General features: G+C 31.8%; 10 protein-coding genes across 10 annotated transcripts; 8 read left to right on the top strand and 2 right to left on the bottom strand.

The window, feature by feature from the left end:
* Positions 1-5: 5 nt before the first annotated feature.
* vps29 (vacuolar protein sorting-associated protein 29) lies at positions 6-844 on the top strand (the record flags this gene model as incomplete). The annotated part of the gene is made up of 3 exons (XM_020574158.1): positions 6-53; positions 196-387; positions 491-844. The coding sequence occupies 3 exons, from the start codon at positions 6-8 to the stop codon at positions 842-844; spliced, it is 594 nt and encodes a 197-aa protein (XP_020436230.1).
* A 300-nt stretch (positions 845-1,144) lies between these two features.
* Positions 1,145-2,631, bottom strand: PPL_03185 (uncharacterized protein; the record flags this gene model as incomplete). The annotated part of the gene is made up of 3 exons (XM_020574157.1): positions 1,145-1,493; positions 1,755-2,281; positions 2,359-2,631. 3 exons carry the CDS (start codon positions 2,629-2,631, stop codon positions 1,145-1,147), a joined length of 1,149 nt encoding a protein of 382 aa, XP_020436229.1.
* A 486-nt stretch (positions 2,632-3,117) lies between these two features.
* On the top strand, positions 3,118-3,889 carry PPL_03184 (uncharacterized protein; the record flags this gene model as incomplete). The annotated part of the gene is made up of 3 exons (XM_020574156.1): positions 3,118-3,135; positions 3,204-3,674; positions 3,806-3,889. The coding sequence occupies 3 exons, from the start codon at positions 3,118-3,120 to the stop codon at positions 3,887-3,889; spliced, it is 573 nt and encodes a 190-aa protein (XP_020436228.1).
* Positions 3,890-4,076: 187 nt separating this feature from the next.
* Positions 4,077-7,355, top strand: PPL_03183 (uncharacterized protein; the record flags this gene model as incomplete). Its single annotated transcript, XM_020574155.1, has 4 exons — positions 4,077-4,638; positions 5,512-5,535; positions 7,065-7,122; positions 7,310-7,355. The coding sequence occupies 4 exons, from the start codon at positions 4,077-4,079 to the stop codon at positions 7,353-7,355; spliced, it is 690 nt and encodes a 229-aa protein (XP_020436227.1).
* Positions 7,356-8,212: 857 nt separating this feature from the next.
* PPL_03182 (uncharacterized protein) lies at positions 8,213-15,352 on the top strand (the record flags this gene model as incomplete). Its single annotated transcript, XM_020574154.1, has 10 exons — positions 8,213-8,516; positions 8,559-9,159; positions 10,992-11,281; positions 11,459-11,483; positions 11,710-11,893; positions 11,965-12,112; positions 12,181-12,690; positions 12,743-13,207; positions 13,274-15,159; positions 15,344-15,352. 10 exons carry the CDS (start codon positions 8,213-8,215, stop codon positions 15,350-15,352), a joined length of 4,422 nt encoding a protein of 1,473 aa, XP_020436226.1.
* A 140-nt stretch (positions 15,353-15,492) lies between these two features.
* On the top strand, positions 15,493-16,128 carry PPL_03181 (uncharacterized protein; the record flags this gene model as incomplete). The annotated part of the gene is made up of 1 exon (XM_020574153.1): positions 15,493-16,128. One exon carries the CDS (start codon positions 15,493-15,495, stop codon positions 16,126-16,128), a length of 636 nt encoding a protein of 211 aa, XP_020436225.1.
* Positions 16,129-16,308: 180 nt separating this feature from the next.
* Positions 16,309-17,031, top strand: PPL_03180 (uncharacterized protein; the record flags this gene model as incomplete). The annotated part of the gene is made up of 3 exons (XM_020574152.1): positions 16,309-16,582; positions 16,664-16,796; positions 16,968-17,031. The coding sequence occupies 3 exons, from the start codon at positions 16,309-16,311 to the stop codon at positions 17,029-17,031; spliced, it is 471 nt and encodes a 156-aa protein (XP_020436224.1).
* Positions 17,032-17,118: 87 nt separating this feature from the next.
* On the bottom strand, positions 17,119-17,761 carry PPL_03179 (N-acetyltransferase family protein; the record flags this gene model as incomplete). The annotated part of the gene is made up of 2 exons (XM_020574151.1): positions 17,119-17,562; positions 17,651-17,761. 2 exons carry the CDS (start codon positions 17,759-17,761, stop codon positions 17,119-17,121), a joined length of 555 nt encoding a protein of 184 aa, XP_020436223.1.
* A 317-nt stretch (positions 17,762-18,078) lies between these two features.
* On the top strand, positions 18,079-19,056 carry PPL_03178 (isopenicillin N synthase family dioxygenase; the record flags this gene model as incomplete). The annotated part of the gene is made up of 1 exon (XM_020574150.1): positions 18,079-19,056. The coding sequence occupies one exon, from the start codon at positions 18,079-18,081 to the stop codon at positions 19,054-19,056; it is 978 nt and encodes a 325-aa protein (XP_020436222.1).
* A 1,435-nt stretch (positions 19,057-20,491) lies between these two features.
* On the top strand, positions 20,492-22,036 carry PPL_03177 (pleckstrin domain-containing protein; the record flags this gene model as incomplete). Its single annotated transcript, XM_020574149.1, has 2 exons — positions 20,492-21,835; positions 21,911-22,036. 2 exons carry the CDS (start codon positions 20,492-20,494, stop codon positions 22,034-22,036), a joined length of 1,470 nt encoding a protein of 489 aa, XP_020436221.1.
* Between the last annotated feature and the right edge of the window lie 61 nt (positions 22,037-22,097).

The following is a 22,097-nucleotide window of genomic DNA, read 5'->3' as shown; positions in this document are numbered from 1 at the left end:
GGAAAATGAATGAGATTACAATCGCTGATATTCTCAAATATAAAAGATTGAATGTGAATTGTCAATATTCATTATCATATCTATCCATTCTTATCTATCTATCTATCTATCTATCTATCAATCATTGAATCATTTTTCATATATTTATTCAGGAATATTAATATTAATAATATCATTATGTTATCATTAATTTAGTTCATTATTGCAATTGGAGACTTACATGTACCACACAGATCACACGGTATCCCACCAGAATTCAAAAAGTTGTTGGTACCAGAAAAGATTCAACACATCCTCTGCACAGGTAATCTCGTATCAAAAGATATCCACGATTACTTTAAGACTTTGACTAGCGATGTACATGTTGTTAAAGGTGAATTCGATGAGGTATGTACATTGTTATTATTATTCATATTATTATTATTATAGATTTGTTTAAATAATTGTTTATTAATGTTATTATTATTATTATATAAATATGATTGTAAAGAACTCATCATATCCAGATACAAAAGTAGTTACAATTGGACAATTTAAATTTGGTCTTTGTCATGGACAACAAATTGTACCATGGGGTGACAAGACATCGTTGGCAGCACTCCAAAGAGAGATGGATGTCGATGTTCTCATCACTGGACACACCCACCACATCGAGGTATTCGAAGCCAACAACAAACTTTTCATCAACCCAGGCTCAGCCACTGGTGCCTTTAGCAACATCACCCACGACGTCACCCCATCATTCGTTTTGATGGATGTTCAAGGATACGATATCACTATTTACATCTACAAGCTTATCGACGGTTCTGTTAAAGTCGAGAAATTGGAACACTCCAAACAATAATTATCAATAAGATCATCATCATCATCATCATCATCATCATCAAACACAACAACATAAACTCTTTCTCTTTCTTTCTTTCGTATTCATTCAAATTCATCTATTCCAATAGATATTTGGTTCAATAGAACTAGAATCAATCTTTTAAAAACTAATACAAAACTGTTTGTTATATTACCCATTCCTTCCTTTTAAAACATCATAATAATAATAATAATAATAAAATGATAAATTAATAAATTAAAACCTAATTATATTAATTAATATAACAAGTCTTTTTATTTAATAGTTTACTATTAAAGTTTATGAATTTATAGATGATTCTATCAAATTAAAATCATTACAATCGGAACCTAACAATTGTTTGTAAAAGTTGCTAATACATATTAATGTTAGAGTTGCTGATGATGATGATGATGTCAAGGTGTTTCTTCTAAATGATACTATAATAGTTGTAAAATGCTGATAGTTTCCATCTTCTTGAAGATTCTTTGATAGCTGTTCATTGCTATCGATGAACTCACCGTCATAGTTTCTTTGATAGACGATATTCAAATCTCTGGTTGACTCTTCTCTGTAGTTGGTGGTAGCCAGTAGTTCATCCAACTCTAGTATCTCTGTGTATTTCTGTGAACTCACTTGCACTGGCAGTCTAGCGTACTCCAGTGAATCGATATTGTTTTTAATGATCCTCGGAATGTACGATAGTAGGTGAGTCGATTGCGAGTTACCGAGTATCAGTGTTTCCAGTTTGTTCGTCGATGTCAGCAGCATCAGGATACCACAGCCATACCCAGGATGCATACTGTCGTTCTCGATAAAATGTCGAATGCTCTTTGCTTTCCACAATATACATTCAATCTCGTAGGGATTGCGATGTGTGCATTCCGGTCGGTATTCGATCATCAGATACTCCAGACACGCCAGTACACCGTCTTCGTAGACCTGTTGCGCTAGTTCACTATTGTTTTGATACCCGATGTAATGCTCTTTGAAGGCAAACGATTGGTTTGTCGATACACAGTGAGTAACTCTCTTTATCACGCAGTATTTGCTAGTCATATGTGTAAAAAAGTTGAGCGGTTGGTGTTGTGCAGCGTTGCGAACATTGAAAACTCTTGTTACCACCTGCGAAACCACATTGAAAAATCGCCAGCACACCAAAGCCAAATCCAACTTGTGTCGTGAGTACCAACCGAGTATTCCAACAGTTCCACTGTCACCGCCGAACGAACGTACTCTCGTGTTTGAACTACTTACTAAACAATCAGGTTTCAAACGGAAACAAAACTCTATAATCTTTTGTTGCACTGTGAATGGTAACATCGGTAAAGAACCAATAGTTTCATCCCAAGAGTATTGATATTCATCAAAATCATCATTATCTTTGATATAATTATCAGGTTTAGATACTTGATTGTTAAATACAGCATAATCTTCCTAAAATTAACATAATATTAAACCAATTAATTTAAATAATCTAATATATATATTTCTAAGTGTTTTTTCTTTCTTACAAATTCTAATAGTGTATTCGGAAGATTAGATGTTATTGACCATGGATTCGATGAAACCTGATAAAGATTACCGGATATCTCTATACCGTTTTTGCGTATTAGCTCAATATCGGTGTTATCTGCAAACTGAAGGTAGTACTGAGGAACAGTGAAGGAGTCTTGTTTCAAAATATTCATATTGGCCAAGCCATTTCTATATTGTTTCAGTGATCTACAAAGTAAACCAAGGGATGGTAGATTCTCTGCTTTTAAATATACTCCTGTCATGATCATTATTATTCTCTCATAAGTGAATGGAAATCGTTGTGTGAATGTATGAAAAAGCGGAAAGAACCTAAAGATACACCCCCTCTTTTGTTTAATAAACAAGTTTCTATGGTAAAAAAAAGAAAACAATTGGAAATTAAAAACTCTGAATTTCAATGATAATTTTTGGTGGAGTAGGAATTTCAACCACCTCTATTATAAACACAATTTAAAAACTCATCCATACAAATAAATGTTTACTGGTTTAGAACTTCTGAATAGTAACCACTAAAATGTTGTGATAATTTTTGTTTGATATTTAGATATCTTTTTTTTTTTTTTTTTTTTACAATTTATCACTAATATTTATTGGTTTTTTTTGATTCAACAATTATACCAAGTTTACGATTTAAGAATATATAAATTAGTAAAACAACAAACTAAGAAAACTATTATTTTGATGAGACAAAAAAGTGTAAATCAAAATTAAATTAATTTGTTTTTTTTTAAAATATGAATATCCAAATAAAGGTAAGATTTCAAAAATTGTTATCTAAAAAAACAAAATTATTCATATGATTATTTTTTTTGTTATTTAGAATTTGTTTGGAAATTTTATTTTAGTAGTTTTTGTTGGGTTGTTGTTAATCAACCAAGAACAATGCTATGGTCTACCAAATAGAAATGAATATAATATAACTTTAGACTACAATAGATTTAGTATTCCTTTGACACCTGGTATTAATCTAGACTCTATAAGTAACAATATACTTCGTGAAAACTCAAAAAAGCTAGTATGGAAGGATTTAGAATTGGTTTTGACTGACGATGGAGTGCTCGAGTTATCAAAGATATCGAATTCTCAGTTACTCTGGCAGTCTGAAGTGCCAGAGGGCGAATTTCAAGGACCGTTTCGATTGGTATTGGAACCAAATTGTAGTCTTGTAATCTACAGTGGTGATAACGCTACAGTGTGGACATCGGGTGCAGGAGTCAACGATACAAGTCAAGATGGTCCATTCTATTTCACTGTTTTGGAGGAAGGTGCTTATGGGTATCGATGGGGAATGGTATTAATGAATCATCAAGGCAAGATGATATGGGGTAGATTTGGATCGTTAATTGACTTTAGAGTGTCTTTGATACCCGGTAGCTATTTGGACAGCAAGGAATGTGCATCGAGTATATGCTCTTTGAAGAGTGGACAGTTTATTACAAATGGAAAAGATGTGTTGATGCTGGATCATCATGGTTCGCTGCTTCTAAACGGCCAACCAGTGGTTAGTCTAAGGAATCCTGTTGGTGCAAACAACAGTAGTTTGAATCTACATAGTACAGAGTACCATGCTGTGTTTGAAGATGCTGGCACTATTGTGGTTTATAACAGTGAAAAGTATCCAAATAGATCGTTCGTATACCGTCAAAAGATTGGCAATGGAAGGTACCTACATCTTCCAGTACATAACTATGAGATGGATGAAACACCTTCTAGTGAATGGGCGTTGGTGGTCAGAGATGACAAAGGACATGTTCATGGTGGATTCTTTAAGAATCCAAGACACGTAGTTCCGAGGCGCCAAAACCATTTTCATGAGCATTGGGACGGCTCGAATTTAAACTCAAAGTATTTGATTGCTGAAATATGGCCAGACTTTAATGGCACCACAATTGAAGAGACTTTCTTTTCGTATTTCCACCTGAGAGCCTCTCAGAACTATGGGTATCCTGATGTAATGTGGAGTGCTTCCAAGAACATAGAAGTATCGATACCAGGAGTACATAACATCAGATTGCTAAAAGAAAACCAGTGGAAAGATAACAAATTCAATATTAACTTACTGATAACTTATCCATTCCTAGACACCAGCTACATCACGACAGTTGGTCTTTTCAACACACCAACAAACACACTTTCATTCAACACCAAAGAAAACACAAATTTCATGGTTCTCTCTGAAATAATCCCTGATATGTATCATGTTAATTGCAATTCTGATGTTAACGAACAAACACAACTTCAAGACGATGTTGTTTGTAAATTTCTATGGGGTACTTCAATAGCTCTCCTCTAACTTTTGTATTTTATTTATTTATTATTTTTAAAAAATTGAATAAAAAAAAAATAAAAAAAAATGTAATAGACAAATCTCTTTACAATTTTGGGATTGCGATGAAAATCTTTAATTGTTTGTTTCATTATTAGGGGTTGGAGTGTATACTGGTCCAAAAGTCTTCTTCCGGATCATAAATCAAATTTTTCAATTGGATTTCAGCTGAAAGCGAAAAAATATCTGGTATAATGGCATAACTTAACCAAAATAGTACCAGATTCAGCAAAGTCTCCAAAGAAAGATCCTAAAAATAAATAAATATAATATTAGAATAATTTTTTTTTAATATTGAAATATTAAAACTACTTTCTAGAAAGTCCAACTTTAATAGCTTTAAAAATTTGTTCGATTTAGGACTTTTAGTTATTTTTTGGAGATAGAAACTAGAAGGAACAAAACTAAATTCGAATAACTCGTTGGGTTTTGACTACTCATCCAGTCCATCTTTAAGTTAAAAAAATACATATTTTTAATTAAAGTCCTAATCTATTGTAGTTGTACTTTTGAATACATGAAAGATTGTTTCATAGATATTGACATCTTGTTTATACTTTAGTTCAGGTCTAGTATTGACAGGGAATGAATTATAGAGATTTGGAGTAAAATGATTAAACAAACAATTATTAATGTAGTTAAAAAAAATTGTCAGAAAAGAATAAAAATTGTACCAACAAATATTTAAAAAAAAATGAAAAAACTACCACTACATCTATTTATGCCACCTCTAAAAAGAAAAGAGAAGATCTGATTCAACATGTCAATTAGGAATCTACTTTTACTTTTAATTTATTTCTAGCTGAAATATGTCCAGATAAAAATAGTATCACCATTGAAGACACATTCTTTCTTTTCCACCTGAGAGAATAAGAACTATGGTGAAAGTGATGTCATATAGAGTACATAGTATCAATACCGTGAGCACTAGTGCATAGTGTTATATGATTGCTAAAATACCAATGGAAGATAACAGATTCAAATATAACTTTCTGTTATAACGGATATCCTTTTGGTACAATCAGTTTTCAAAACAACAAGAATTCAACACGATAGAAAAAAATGGTATGTACAACGTTAAATTCAAGATGTTAACAAATACAACTTCCTAATGATGTTGTTTGTAGATTTTTATGGGGTACTTCTAACTTTAGTTGATGATTGTTTTTTTAAAAAAAGTCGACAATTTATATTAAAAAAAACAAAAATCAAAGCAGAATGAAAAATAGATATTATTAAAATATTTTATTGATCAAATAAATATTCAAGTTGAAAAGTCATTTTACTTTACCTTTACATTTAAATAAAATAAATCTGTTCAATCAAAATGATCTATCATACATTGAAAGTGGAATTGGGGAGATAAAAAATAAATTTTGCAAGATGAATGTTAAATCATTTTATTTTACACAAACCCTTAAAAGGAATAAGACGAGTGATTTTTTATAACAAAAAAAAAAAAATCTTTAAATGATTTTTTTAAAACAAAAACTTTTCACTTTCCCTGTTTAAGAATAAAAAACAAAACATTTACTGATGAATGGTAGACACCCGATACTTATAAATCTCAAAATGTGATCTAAAAGTTGTTTGTTGATACATCGTATTAAAATCATTTTTTGATCAGTGTCGACGTAGTTGTTTTTTTGTTTTAACAGCAAATGCAGCAAACCAAAATATTTAAAAACCAATAGAATCAACACTAATTTATTGTTTTTAAAGGAACCTACCAGCGGCTCCATTAACCACTGAAAACCAATCAAATTACTTTTGCAAAGATTTTTTCAATTTTGTTTTTTGTTTTTTGTTGAAACCATTTTATTCTTTTTAGGTTAGTTCTCATTTAATTTTATTTTATTTTATTTTTTGTGCTATAAAATTAATAACTATCCCCCATGATTATTCATGCACAGCTTAAACACTTTTATGCATGAATGTTGTTATGTTTGTTTTTTTCCAGATACATCATCAAATGAATATATTTTGACAAAAGGTTAAAAGTCAGATTAAACACCAACCAACCAAACAAACTAAATCCATCCACCAACAAATACACCTCAATCAAACAATTTTTTTTTATCATCCAACAATTTGTTTAGACATATTCATCACCAAATATTAATTTAACAACTTTTAAAGGAATTTCATCATCACCGTCTTTTATATCCGCAGTTACATTACATTACCCCCAATAGCAACAAACAAACAGTCACCAACAACTTGTTCACATATTCATTCATTACCAAATACTTTAACAACTTTTTAAAGTATTACTAAACTTTTTTACATTTTATTTATTTATTTATTAAGTTAACTATCAAATAATTATATAATTAAATACCTTTTTATATAAAGGTTTATTTACAAAATACAAAAGAAATTTTAAATCAGAGAAATTTTGGGTCTATCTAGAGTAAATTCTTTATAACTTCAAACTATCTGGTAATAACACATTTTTTACTTTCACCTTTACGATTCACTTACAACTATCAGTACAACACAATTTGCCTCATATATAAAATTCTGGTTGTATTTAACTTCACCCCCATCGCTATTCTCCTATCGATACACAAGTGTGTAACAATTTTTTTATTTTTAAGTTCTACACTTTTAGGAGCTGCTGTTTTCAATCAAACATCACATTAATATTACACTTTTTTTATTACTATATATATGATGGAAACAAAAACATTATTCAAATAAATTATATAATCTTAAAGTTACTATATAAATATATATTTTTTATACTCTGTTAATTAATAGAATAAGAAAAAAAAAAGGTATGTAATTTAAATCAAAAATCACACAATAAATTTGTTATAACTTTACATATTATTTCTGCTCTCATTTCATTCGATTAATTAATTAATTAATATCTCAAATCAAAAACTAATCAAATCAAATCAAATCAAATCATCCCAACTGAAAAATGAGATCGATTCTTATCTCAATTTAAAATATCATTTTTTTGATTCAACTTAAAAAAAATAAATAAAAAATATATATTATATTAATGAATCGAAAACAAAAGTTTGCACATACCTCATATGTGCAAACTTTTGAACCATCAATCATGTTTGGTTGTCTCTACTCATATTTAAACAATAAATGTGCGATTTTAAATACAAAATTAGTTTTATTGAAAAAACGAGATAATCCAAGATTGTCTTTTTAATTTCTAATTATGGAATTGATGGAAGGAGATGAGCAGAACCATTTTAATGCCTGTCGATCAAAATAATAATAGTTGCTAAAAACAAACACCATCGTCTTTATTCTCACAACAACAAAAAAAAAAAAAAAAACACAAAAATACATTCTTCTGGTGGTTATTTGTTTTTCAACCCACACGATCACACAGTGAGCCGTCATTTTTTCAAAAATTTTCAAAAAATTTTTTTATAGAAGACCTAATTTTAGTGACTGATTTTATTAATATTAATTTATTTTTATTTTTATTTAATAGATTTTCTTTTTTTTTTTTTCATCAGATTTGTTTTTTAATGGGTTACGCTCATTTATTTACAAAGAAATTGGGTTCTAAATCTAAAAATATTGATAATAATTTAAATAATATAAATTCAACCAATAATAATCAAAATAACGGTAATAACAACAATATAGATAATAATAATATAGTAAATAATCAGAATCAGAATCAGAATCAAAATCATAATCATAATCAAAATCAAAATCAGAATCATAATAATCACTCATTTATTAAAAATATAAGTAGTGCAGCGTCAAAGAAATATAGAAATTTTAAAACAAGTCATTTCAGCAAAGACAATCAGAATCAGATCGAAAGTAAACATCTGGATCCAGATGAAAATATACATTTCAAAATAGAGAGTGAGGAAGAAATTTTAGAAAAGATGAGTCTTGAAAGTCATCTGAAACAACCAACCATTGTAACATGCTGCGGAGTTAATAATAATAATAATAATAATAATCATAATAATAATACTACAAATTCTAATTCTACAACTACAATAAGTAGTAATAATCATATATCATTATTATCATCATCAACAACATCATCATCATCAACGACAACGACAACAACAACACCACCACCATCAATATCAATTTCATCTTCTCCAAATACTAATTTCAATGGCAGCTCAAGTAGTAGTGGCAGTAGTAGTAGTAGTGGAGGTGGAAAATTGAAATTACATATCAATTTATCTGCTATCATTAATAGAAATAGCGGTGGTGATGCAGATTCCGCTAATCCACACTCACCTCAGACACCTACCTCTAGTTTGAGAAATCTGTTTGGTGTGGCGACAAGTCCACGTCGTTCGAGTCCACGTGCCTTTGGAAACTTTGCTTCGTCGTCGTCGGCAACGACCAACTCGATCTGCCTTCACCAACTACCACATCGTTTGCTCGATATGATATTCTCACAGGTGATCGATTTCATATTGCCATCGTCAGTGTTTGTCGAGTATCTACTGATCAACCGACAGCTGCACCGTGTCATCGACAGCATGCGTGGATTTGCGCTGGTACTGGGCATCTCTGCATCACACACCTCGGCATCGCTCCGCTGGTATCAGAGAAACCATTTGCGTGTCTCCAAACTCAAGTTTATCTCTGAATTTTTCGTACATCAATCGCTGTCCAGCCAGCTGCTAGATTATCTGCTGACGCTGGACTACTGTCCCTCACTGGATTTCAGCAACAACACACTGAGCACCTCAGTCGTAAACTACCTGATACAGCGCCTCACCAATTCATCTTCACTGATCTACCAACTCAACCTCTCAAATATCTCATTTCACAAGGAGGTGAGCGATGACTCGATTATTGCTCTGACCAATGCACTGTCACATTGCAAAGCGATCCATTGTCTCGATTTGAGCATGGAATTCACACCGAGCATGAACAGCGCCAACACCACCACAATCGCAACACCCGGTACCAACCAACCAGAAGGACTTGAACGAACATCGCAGTTCAAGTTGTACAGCAGTATTCCAAGCTCTCTTATGGGCAACCAAACAATCCAGTATCTCAACTTGGGTGGACTCAATATTGGCGAGCAGATAGCCAGTCAGATTGCATCCACTCTCGGTAGACTCGAGCTCCACACCCTCATTTTCAATCATAATCCTCAGGGCGTACATCATATCGTCGAGGCACTGACACACAGCTACACAATAAACACTGTGAACCTGGCGTGTTGTCAGCTGTTCTCCTCTTCACAGCGAGTCACTCTCTTTCAAACACTTCTCAGCCAGAATACATCTATCACCGATTTGGTGATTCACCACAACAGTTTCACCAATCACTCTCGTGAGATTCTCGACGCACTCTCACGCAACACTGCCATCCAATCGATCGACCTATCTCACACCGCCACACTCCATGCCGACGCCATCCTATTCCCACTGATTCCATCACTTCTCAGTGCAAACCGCACCATCAAAACACTGCTACTCAACAACAATTTCCCGTTCCCAGAGCCATCCAACTTTGCCACTGCCAACATCTGCCAGTCGCCAACGCTCACCACCCTCTCACTGGCCAGACTGAAACTGGGAGACGATCGTTTCGTTCCCCTGATCCAAGCATTCTCCAACAATCACACACTCACCTCCCTCGATATTTCCATCAACCGATTGCATATGTCCTCTGCACTGCTGATAGCGGACTACCTCGAGCACAACCACTCACTCTCACAGCTCAACCTTGGATTCAATTTCTTACGAACTGGTGTCAAGAAGATCTGTCAATCACTGCAGAGTAACACGTCACTACGTACTTTGAATCTTCATGCCACCCAAATACACAGTCGCGAAGCTAAAGCACTGGCAAAGCTGCTCCAACACAACAAAACACTGACAGAACTCGACATTGGATACAACATTCACATCGATCCCATTCTCAACTCGTTGTGCAGTAATAGTTGCAGCATTCGAACTCTCCACCTCCGATCGACGTCACTCAAGAGCTCGTTTGTGCGTCTTCTCCAACGTAATAACACACTCACCTACATCGATATATCCGACTCTGACTACAAAACAACAGCATCCATTTCAAGCGCACTACTTAAAAACCGCTCAATCTTGAAATTCAACTTCTCACTAAAAGATCAAGAAACACTAAAACTGATATCAAACAACCAGAAACTCTCAACTAGAATCATACCAAATAAATATTATTATTTTAAGTAGTAGTAAAATATAATTATTATTTAAAATATTATTATTTATTCTTAAATTTTTGTTATTTTTTTTGCATTATTTTTGTTGCAATAAAAAATCTCATAAATAGAAAGGAATGTGATGGAAATGGTGAATGTATTCGAGGAAGATGCCAATGTTTTGATGGATGGACAACCAGTACATGTGTAGTGCCAGGAACACCAGGAAATACACCTGTGATCAACAATGGAACTGTTATCAATCCTTCACCTGTCAACTTCACAAGTTCATTCACATACTTGAGAGAGATTGATGAGATTGGTAATTCCATAAAAGTAATAAACATGTCCGATATCCAATGGTCAAAAGATGTTGGTGATTCAAACACTTTTGGTTTTGGACAAAAATATCTTCGAAATGGTGAAAAACTGAATCTAGATTTTTATCCTACAAAAATAAAATATCTATCCGATTTTTTATTCTGTGATCCCATTTATTTTTTTTATTTTTTTTGAGGTACCTAATTATTTTTTTTCATAAATATCAAAGGAGATTTACAAAACTCTTGATCCTCTGATTGATTTATTTTCTCAAAAGTGTCAAATGTTAAGATCTTTAATTTGTATTTTATTATTATTGCTTCCTTTTATTTATTCACAAAATGTTTTGGAATATAATCAGGATAATGGTCATTATTATGAATTCATAACAAATCAAACAACTTATGATGATGCCCAATATCAATGTTCTCAAAGATCCTTTCAAAATAATAAAGGGTAAAGTTTTATTTACAATAAATATTTATAAATATTTTTTTGTTAACATTCTTTTTTTTCAACATTTAAAAGATATCTTGTTACAATTACATCATTCCAAGAACAAACTTTTATTTCAAACCAAAACCCAAAATATTTTACTCAACCAATAAGTTATTGGATTTCAGGTAGAATTAATCCTTTGATTCCAGGAATCTATTTCTATTCTTCAGGTCCAGAAAAGGATATTTTTATGTATAGTACTTATAATGATACTGTAAGAAGAACTTTTAATTATTTCTATTTAAAATCAATATTTTCTCATCAGTTTTTTAAAAATATAAATAGAGTTTATATTTTACCAATTGGAAACCAAATGAACCAAATTTAATACCCGGCGAAAACTGTACTCTAGCTTATCAAACATCGAATCTGTGGAATAATGTCGATTGTAATAGTTTATTATATTATATTTGTGAATATAGTGATTTGGATAGTAAGATAAATATGTTTTATAGATTCTTTATAAATGATTAATTAATTATTCTTTTTATCTATTTATAGTACCATTCATTGAACCTATTACAACAAACAACGTTTTTTTAAGTATAAGTAATATTTTAAATTGGAATCTGACTATTTCAACAGCATCTCAAATCAAAGTAGTATTTTCAAGTCCAGGAAAGAATGAAAGTGGCTTTGCAGTTTCTTATATTAGTGATAATTCAATTAGATGTGGATTATCCAACCCTACAGGAAGATATAATGTAACATTGACCTATGGAAGTTTAGTTTACAAAACACAATTCCAATATGCAGCACCTCAAGTCTCTGTTATCAATCCTGTTTTTTCATCTGGTGAAATTCTAACTTTATCAGGATATAGTTTTGGAAAAAACACAAGTTTAATACAAATATGGATTTATAACTTTAGTTATCCTTGTACAGATATAAAATTTGGATCTACCATTTACATTTTGACTTGTAAATTATCCTCAAATTTAGATTTCGGATCATATTCAATTATAATGTCTGTGAATGGTGTTTACTCAATTAAAAACAAACCATCTTTTGGTAAATAGAAATTATTGGTCGAGATAATTCAAATGTATTAATAATATATTAGTTTTCAAAGACAGAGTGCTCTCTTGTTTTAAAACAAGAATTGATGCCATTACAAATATGATATTCTCGGCGAAATCCACCAGCGATGGTTTATATGGAACACCAACATATGTCGACTCTAAAGAGTATGCAGATTTACTTTCTAAAATGTGTTCATATGGTGTACCTATTCAACAATACTTGTCCACTCCCGTTTTTTATAATAATACAGCAGGTAATAACATAACTTATATAAACAAAGAGAAACACAAAATTTCTAATTTTTTAATATTTCATTACCTCATAGCCAATTGGTCATTATTATATGGTAACAATAAAGGTAGTTTAATTACTCCTTATGACTCAAGAGGAAGTATTCCAATACCAGGTATTTTTGATTTACAACTTTATCAATTCAATTTCGAAAATCAAACTTATTCCTACTCAACCAAAGATGGAGGTGCTCTTGTTGAATATTTCTCTAATGGTAATATTAAATGAAGATTTTAACAATAATGATTAATATATATTAATATTTTGTTTTTATTTATAGTACCACAATTTTTATATCCCGGTAAGGAATTCAGATCATCTACACCTGGTGGTGATATTCAACTTCTAGTAAATCAATATGGAAGTTCTATGTGGCCAATGTATTTCGAACTTAATGGAAAGGTATATAATGCTTCTAGAGATTATTCCATAAATTTAATAACCTTTACTATACCAATGGGAACAGGTTTAGGACCGTATCCTATTACACTATCGACCGTTACTCCGAAAGGTAATATACTATCTACACCTTCACCAGTATTCTTGACATATATGGCTCCGCAAATTTATAGTGTGGTAGCAAAATCAGCAGTTTCCGATATATTGATAAATGGTGTGAACTTTGGTGCCAATGCTTCTGTAATTTCATTTGTCAATGGAACATGTTCAAGCCAAACAATTTTTTCAAGACACTTTCAGATCTCTTGCAAATATTACACCTATGGATTGAATCTACCAATCCAAATAATAATAGATGGGCAGGTATCGAATGTATACTATTTCAACTTTGAAAATCCAGCAATATTGAAATTCAATCAGTTAACTGTGGATGGTGGTTGGTTAGAGATTACTGGTTATAACTTTATGGATAATACATCATTTGTTAAGATCAACATAGGCACACTCGAATGTAAAAACATTACTGTTCTTTCAAATCTTAGACTAAAATGTTTCATGGATCCACTTGACAAACCAGATTATTCAATCAAAATGAATCTATCTGTAAATGGAGTGCCAGCATTGAACACGATCGATTTCCAATACGCACCACCATTAGTCACAGCAACAACATTAGGTTATCAAAATCAAACAACATTGTTAACGATCTCAGGATCAAACTTTGCTCGAACTTCCATTTCTGTTTCGGTTGGAAATGAACCTTGTTACCATATCACTTTTCTGTCTTCATCACAGCTGACTTGTTATTTTGATGGATTGGCTATCCCAAATGGGAAAGACTACAGTCTTTATGTTAACGTTACAAACTTGATGATGACTGGTGGTAATTATTCATTCTATTATCTCAAACCCGAATTATGTCCCTCAGTGAATGGAAAGGAATGTGGTGGAAATGGTGAATGTATTCAAGGAAGATGCCAATGTTTTGATGGATGGACAACCAGTACATGTGTAGTGCCAGGAACACCAGGAAATACACCTGTGATCAATAATGGAACTGTTATCAATCCTTCACCTGTCAACTTCACAAGTTCATTCACATACTTGAGAGAGATTGATGAGATTGGTAATTCCATAAAAGTATTAAACATGTCCGATATCCAATGGTCAAAAGATGTTGGTGATTCAAACAGTAGTATTCTAATTGGAACATTTACAAACGAAACAGTTGTTATTTCCATTCGAATATTATTATTCAAAGAGCCAACTTCCTTGGACTTTGCAGGTGAAACAATGTTGATGAATTCAAACTCTGTTAAATATACAGTTACCATCACCAATTGGCAATTTAAATCAAACCTCAACATTCTTCAAATACTATTTCAAACAAAATCATTTGGTTTCTCAGTTGATGAATGTGGTATAAAGACACCTGTTTATTCCAATTCATCGTCTACCTCAGATAGTTATCAAATTGTTTCCAAGTCGGATATTCTAAATATTAACTTTGCAAAACATTACTATAGAGATAACAGAATTGTACTTGCAGATTATCGAGTGTTATCAAATGATGACCCATTAGTAAAAAAATCAGTAGACGATGAAACACAAGATTTCATTTTTGGTATTGAAATTCAGACACAAACATTCGCTGACTCAATCATTATCGACCCTAGCATCAGTTCACTCATTATTCCAACATCTGGTGAATCTGTTTGTGGTCAAACAAACGAATCTACCAAATGGAAAGCAATCGTGATTGGTGTAGTATGTTCTGTAGTAGGTGTTGCCATCATCATATCAGTAGTTCTGTACAAGAAAAAGAAATTACTTTTTAAAAAACAAGAGAAACATATGAAAATGGTTCAAATGAATACCAGATAACATTTGATAACTTTTATTATCTCTATTTTTTTTATTTTTAAATAAATTAATAATATTGTATATGTAGAGATGTTAAAAAACTGATGGCTATGGAATTTAAAAGATTTATTGTTTTGAAAAATTAAAGTTCAAAAGTTAACGAAATTACATCTTAAATTTGCACCCCAGATATCTTACATAAACATAATCAGTAGATTTGATAATAATAGTTAGAAAATGAGCGGCTGTTCATATCATAATAGAATACTCGAACTCATTTGCTTTGATTGCAATATGTTTATGTGTTCCGAATGTCCACCACAGCATAAAGGTCATTCATTTGCAAATATAGATAATATTAAATCGAATAATAATAATAAAAGTATACCATCTTATCTTGATCTCCAGTCAACTATTAAATCAACATTCGATTCTTTAGAGTCATCAGTCAAGGAATATGAACAGCTTCAACAAACTGAAGATGAAATATCAAATAGATTCAGAGAGCTACATGAATTTCTTGTTGTCGAAGAACGAAGACTAAAGAAGTCTATCATAAACAACAAAGAGCTAGCAGAACAACAAATAGAATATAAAACAAATGTTATGAAATCATTGAGTTCAATTAATCATCATTTAGCAAACATTGAAACCTTTTGGATCAGTAGATTGGGTAGACCTAACATTGCTATCACAGACCATAATTTGGTGTACCATCAACCTAATGATGATGAGGGTTACATCTATTCAATCCAGAAAAAATACATCTATTCGATAGAAGACAACAAATGCGAACCAATCTTTCATAACGATAAATCTGAAAGAGCACATAATCAATCGATGCTTTGTGTTGACATTCTCTTCCAAAGATAAGCTAAACTTTGTATTCATATGCATATTAATTATAATCTCTTTTAAAAACAATTAAAATTAATTTAAAATTTTTTTGTATGAGGGAATTGTTTATGAGAAAAAAATATATTTTACAATTTTTACATAAATTTCCTTCATAAATATTTTTAATATGTCCATGGATGGATCATTGTTATAAAGATGCTCACTTATATGGTTGCTAAAAAATTGCTGGAAAGTGATGATGAAAACCACACCTACACTCACACTATAGAATTGCAATCAAAAGATCACAGATATGATCGGTTGTATGATCAACAACAGAATCTACAACAATACGAAAATCAACAGCAATACGAAAATCAACAGCAATACGAAAATCAACAACAATACGAAAATCAACAATACGTTCAACAAACATATTATGCCCCACCACCACAAAACTTTAATGTAAATTCAAATGGATATTCACCAGGTAATGTATTATTATCTTCTTGATTTCTGCTTATTCAATGCATTGAATAAATATTAATTTATGTCATTTGTGTTTTCTTAGTTTATCTTCAAGCACCTCCTCCTCAACAACAACAACCACAGGTTATTTATACAACAACAACTACTACTGTAAATTCTCCATCCAACGGTGATAATGATATAATACCGGCTATCGCGATTTTTATCATTGGAATGTTTGTCTGCTTGGTATGGGCTGGCAACTTTGCATACATTCGCTCAAAGAATCCAACCGCGAGAATATTTGCAATTATCAGTGTTGTTTTGTTTTTCTTGGTCGTTGCTCTATTTGTTGTTTTCATTTTGATCTTATTAATTTCGCCAGTCATATTTTTATCAATTTTCAGAGGACAGGCTTCCAACTTTAATTACAACAACAACAACTGTTATGACTATTCAAGTTGTCAATAACAATCTCACCTTTTGTTTCATAAACAATAAACTATATTCTATTCTATTTTTTTTTTTACTTTATTCTTTTTTACAACTTTATACACTCTACTTTTTATTTATTACCAAATTTAAACTATCAAATTCCATTGCACAATGTTTTGTATTTTCACCTGATAAACGATATTGAACCCATTCTCTTATTGGTTTGGCACCCATTGATTCGTAGAAATCTATAGATGACTTGTTGGAATCTAGAACCTGCCATTCAACAATATCAAATTCGTTGTCTTTTGCGATCTTACAGAGATTCAGAAGCAATGCTTTTCCATAGCCTTTACCTCTATACTCTGGTTGTACATATATATCTTCCAAGTAGATTCCGGGTATATGTTTGAAAGTTGAGTAATTCAAGAAATGGATAGTATATCCAATCATCTTTGGTGGTATATAACAATCTTCACTAACTGGACATAGCCATCCACAATATATATATAATAATTTATGCTCACCAAATGTCCATTTCTCTAAATCTTCTTTTGAACCTGTAAACTATTATTTATTTATTTTTTGGGATTAATTATAATTATAATTTTATAAATCATTTTATTTTATTTTTTTTCTTTAATAAAATGATTACCTTTTCTAACATATTTTGAAAATCTGCCAATTCTTTGACAAGTTCAAACACTCTTTCCATATCCTCTTTTTTTGAAGTTCTTATTTCAAATCTATATTCAATTGGTTCCATCACTATGTGTTTAAATAAATAAAAAAACAATTATCTATATCTTGATTTAATATTATCAATGGTTTCATTTAATGAGGACAAAGGCTTTAAACCTAAGAGTTAAAAAATTAAATTAATAAAAAGAAATTTAAAATAAGATCATCTGTGTGTTATGTGTGTGATTGCCCAATAACATATTTCACCCCCATTTTAAATCAAAAAAAATTTGTTAAAATTTAAAGAAGAGAAAAAGTATGATAATGTACATTATCATTATTATCAACATGTTGGTTTAATTAATATTGTTAAATTGTTAAATTTAATTGAGAATTAATAATATGGAACAATTAAAAAGTTTACCAATAATTGATATAAGTGGATTGTGGAGTGATGATGTTTCGAAATGGAATAAGGTGGCAAAGGAGATTGACGAAGTAAGCAGAGGAATCGGATTCTTTTATATCGTTGGACACCAAATCCCAAGTGAAAGATTCGAAAAGATGATGGAAATCAGTAGATTTTTCTTTGGTTTGCCGATGGAGAAAAAGTTGGAGGTCGATATGACAAAGAATCAGTTTCACAGAGGCTATGGAGGTTTCCAGTTGGAACAACTCAACCCGTTATCACCACACGACGAGAAGGAAACACTTGAATTCGGTATGAAAATGTCACCTGACAATCCATTGTATCTACACAAACTCTATGGACCCAATCCAAGACCGAGTGCATTCGATCAAGCTACGATCGATCTTATCGACGAGCACTATCTCGATATGAAGAATATAATATGCATGCTACTTCGTGCAATTGCATCGGCTTTGAATTTGGATCGTGAATACTTTGCGCGTCACTACGACTACCCGTTGGCAGCGATGCGACTAATGCACTACACTGCGAATCTTGACTTACCAAACACTGGAGAGATTGTGCTCGGTGGTGGTGAACACACCGACTACGGTATTCTAACGATACTACAACAGGACGATGTTGGTGGACTACAAGTAAAGACGATGAGTGACGAGTGGATAGATGTACCGTTTGTTAAAGATTCATACGTTGTGAACATCGGTGATATGCTTCAACGATGGACCAACGATATCTACCGATCGACAGCACACCGTGTCCTTAGACCACCAAAAGGTGTTCATCGCTATTCGATTCCATTCTTTGGTGAACCTCACACCGATACCATTGTTGAATGCATTCCTTCATGTTGCTCAGATTCATCACCACCAAAATACAAACCTATCAGTGCCGGTGATTATCTTCAAAGTAGATTCCTTGATACTTATGAATATAAAAAACAAAAATACTAAAAACAATCAACCAAAACCATACAATTAAAACCACCAAAACACTCTATAACCTGTACATAAACTAAACAAATTTAAAATCAAATTATCATAATAAAAACAACAATAATAATAATAAATCTATTGGTATATTTCTTTATATGAAACTAAAATATAAACAAAACCCAAAATATTTACAAATAATAATAATAATAATTGAAAAAGGATATTTAATTTAGTCTTAATAATATATTTTTGATCGTAAGATATAAATAATTATCTATAAATTGATTTACGGTGTTTGCGGTATGATAAAGTCGAAACACCCCAGCAAACCAACTGCTGATCTTATCAAATCGACTTTTTTTTTGAAAACCAATTTTATTTTTAAAACTTTTTTTTTTTTTTTTTTTTTTTGAAAAATCAATGTCAACAAAATATTTTCACTTTTTTTTTGGTTTTTTTGTGTTATCCAATATTATAATTATTTAGTTTGTTGGTTAGAAGTCTTATTACCACGTTCATCAATTCACCATTATTACACCAATACAACATCATTTTCAATTAAAAATAAAAGTTTTATAATATTTAGTGCTCCTTGTGTTTTTTTTTCTTTTTGTTTTTTTAATTATATTCTTCTTTGCACTATTTATTTAATTTTGTTTGATTGATCTAGCAAGTCAATTAAACAAATTTGACATATTAAATAATCTGTATATAACATATATCTCTATCTATCTATCTATTTATTTATCTATTTATTTGTTTTTAAAACAATAACAACCCACCACACAACCTTTATATTAGTTTAATTTAAAAAAAAAAAAAAAGTTATAAGATTTTTTTTTAAAAAAAACAAATTGTTTTTTTTTGTATTTTATTTATTATCATATCCAACACACACAGAAAGAAAGAAAAGAGTTTTTTGATTTTGATTTTTTTGTGTTTTTTTTACCCATCATCTCTATTTGGTCCCCCCTTATTATAACTTTGCAAATAGAAGCAACACCCGATTGTAATAGCAATAACATTTAATATTCTTCAGAATAATAATTAATTCATTGTAAAGTTTGGAGAGTACAAAATCAAAATTAAAAAAAGCCAAAACCAATAAACAACAACAGCCCAGACAAAAAAACATTAAACTCTAAATAATATAATGTTTGCTATGACAGCCAACCAAACAACAAAATTGAAGAAGAAACAATAATAACAATAACATTCCATCAATCAATCAGTCAATCAATTACATTGCTGTGAAAATATAGATATTTTAAGATAACCATCTACAGCCAGCCAAATAACCAAAAACTAAACCAACTTTAACCAAAAACAACCAAAACAATATACTTTGCGTCAAAGAAAGAGGAAACTAAAAAGATATCTGTCACAAACATTGAAATTTCACAATAACACAAATATGAATAAAAATAATCAATCAAATGGCGTGAAAAAAACAATGACAACACCCACCACTACCTCAACACCTCCACCATCAACACCACCACCACCCACGCCCACTGGAAGTATGACAAGATTATCGGCATCATCAGTTGCATCACAACTTAGAAAAATGTCATCTTCAAGCACAACTGCTGCCGGTGCACCACCTAACAACCTTCATTCATCATCATCAACTCCTAATCAACAACAAAATAATAATAATAGTCAATCAAATAATAATAGTCAAGGTATAAATAGTAATAGGGTTGGATCTACACCACCTCCACCTCCACCGCAATCCGCCAAACCAACCTATCTATCGAGTAACAGTGATGACGTTGGACAAGCATCGCCAAAATTGAACAGCAACAGCAGCAGCGGCACAACATCACCATTACCAGTATCACAATTTGGCAAATCATCACCAGTAAATACACCACCACTCAGTTCCAGTGGAAATCATACTTTTAAAAAGATTCCCAGTGTAAATCTATCGTCTTCCTACGGCACACTTCCACATTCCTCCTCAGCGCACACCTCATCACCTTCACCGTCACCCATACAAAACAATAATTTTTTCAAAAAACCAGCAGCACCAGCAACACCACCATCGACACCCACCTACAAAAAGACACTACAACACTCGGCCAGTACCAATAATCTTACTTCGTCGACACCAACACTTCCCACCTATAGCAACAACAATTCACCACGCTCTCAGACTCCACCGATTCCACTGTCGTCGGAAGGATTGACGCGTCCCATCGCCAAAAAACCTGCACTGCCACCGAGAGACGCCAGCTTCAACCAAACACCTGGTTCGAACCAGAGCAACAGTATATCGATACCGAAACGAGGTGGTGTACTGCCTAAACCGGTGGCCATGACACCAACATCGACGATCAATGCAAAGAAATTCCTCAAAACGGTGATCATAGAGAAGGAAGAAGACAACAGCAGCGATGAAGAGGATGATGAAACCATTTCATCGTCGTCGTCGTCATCGACCACTCCAACAACACCAAGATCAACAACTTCCACACCAACAACAAACAACAAACCAAACAACAATAATAGCGCCAATTCATCTGCAACCAACACACCAACAACAGGATCACCAGTTACATCTTCACCATCATCACCAGCCCTATCTTCCAAAAATAATAATAATAATAACAAAACAACAACTACTACTACCACCACCACTTCAACTGCCAATGCATCAAGCTCATCTACAACAACAACAACAGCATCAGCAAAAACAGGAAGTGCAGCAGACATGACTCAAAGAAACTATCTTGCTCAAGAGATTCTATCGACAGAGAAGAAATATATAAATAATTTAAATAGAATTATAACTGTAAGTTAATAATGAGTTATTGATCGTAAAGTTATGAAATTTATGTTTATTAATACTTGTTTCTATTCTATTTAGATATTCGTTTTACCTCTAAGAGATAAATCAAATTCAAAAGACAAAATACTTTCAGTCGATGAGATCAATAGTATCTTTATGAATATTGATACTATATTTAATATTCACAAGACATTTTTTAACTGATTTTGAATCAAGAATCGATAAGTGGTCTGACACTCAAAAGATTGGTGACGTATTTTTAAAG

The sequence above is a fragment of the Heterostelium album genome, assembly GCF_000004825.1.
Source record: "Heterostelium album PN500 unplaced genomic scaffold PPL_scaffold3, whole genome shotgun sequence".
Classification (NCBI taxonomy): Eukaryota; Evosea; class Eumycetozoa; order Acytosteliales; family Acytosteliaceae; genus Heterostelium; species Heterostelium album.
This window is presented reverse-complemented; position numbering and strand designations above follow the sequence as displayed.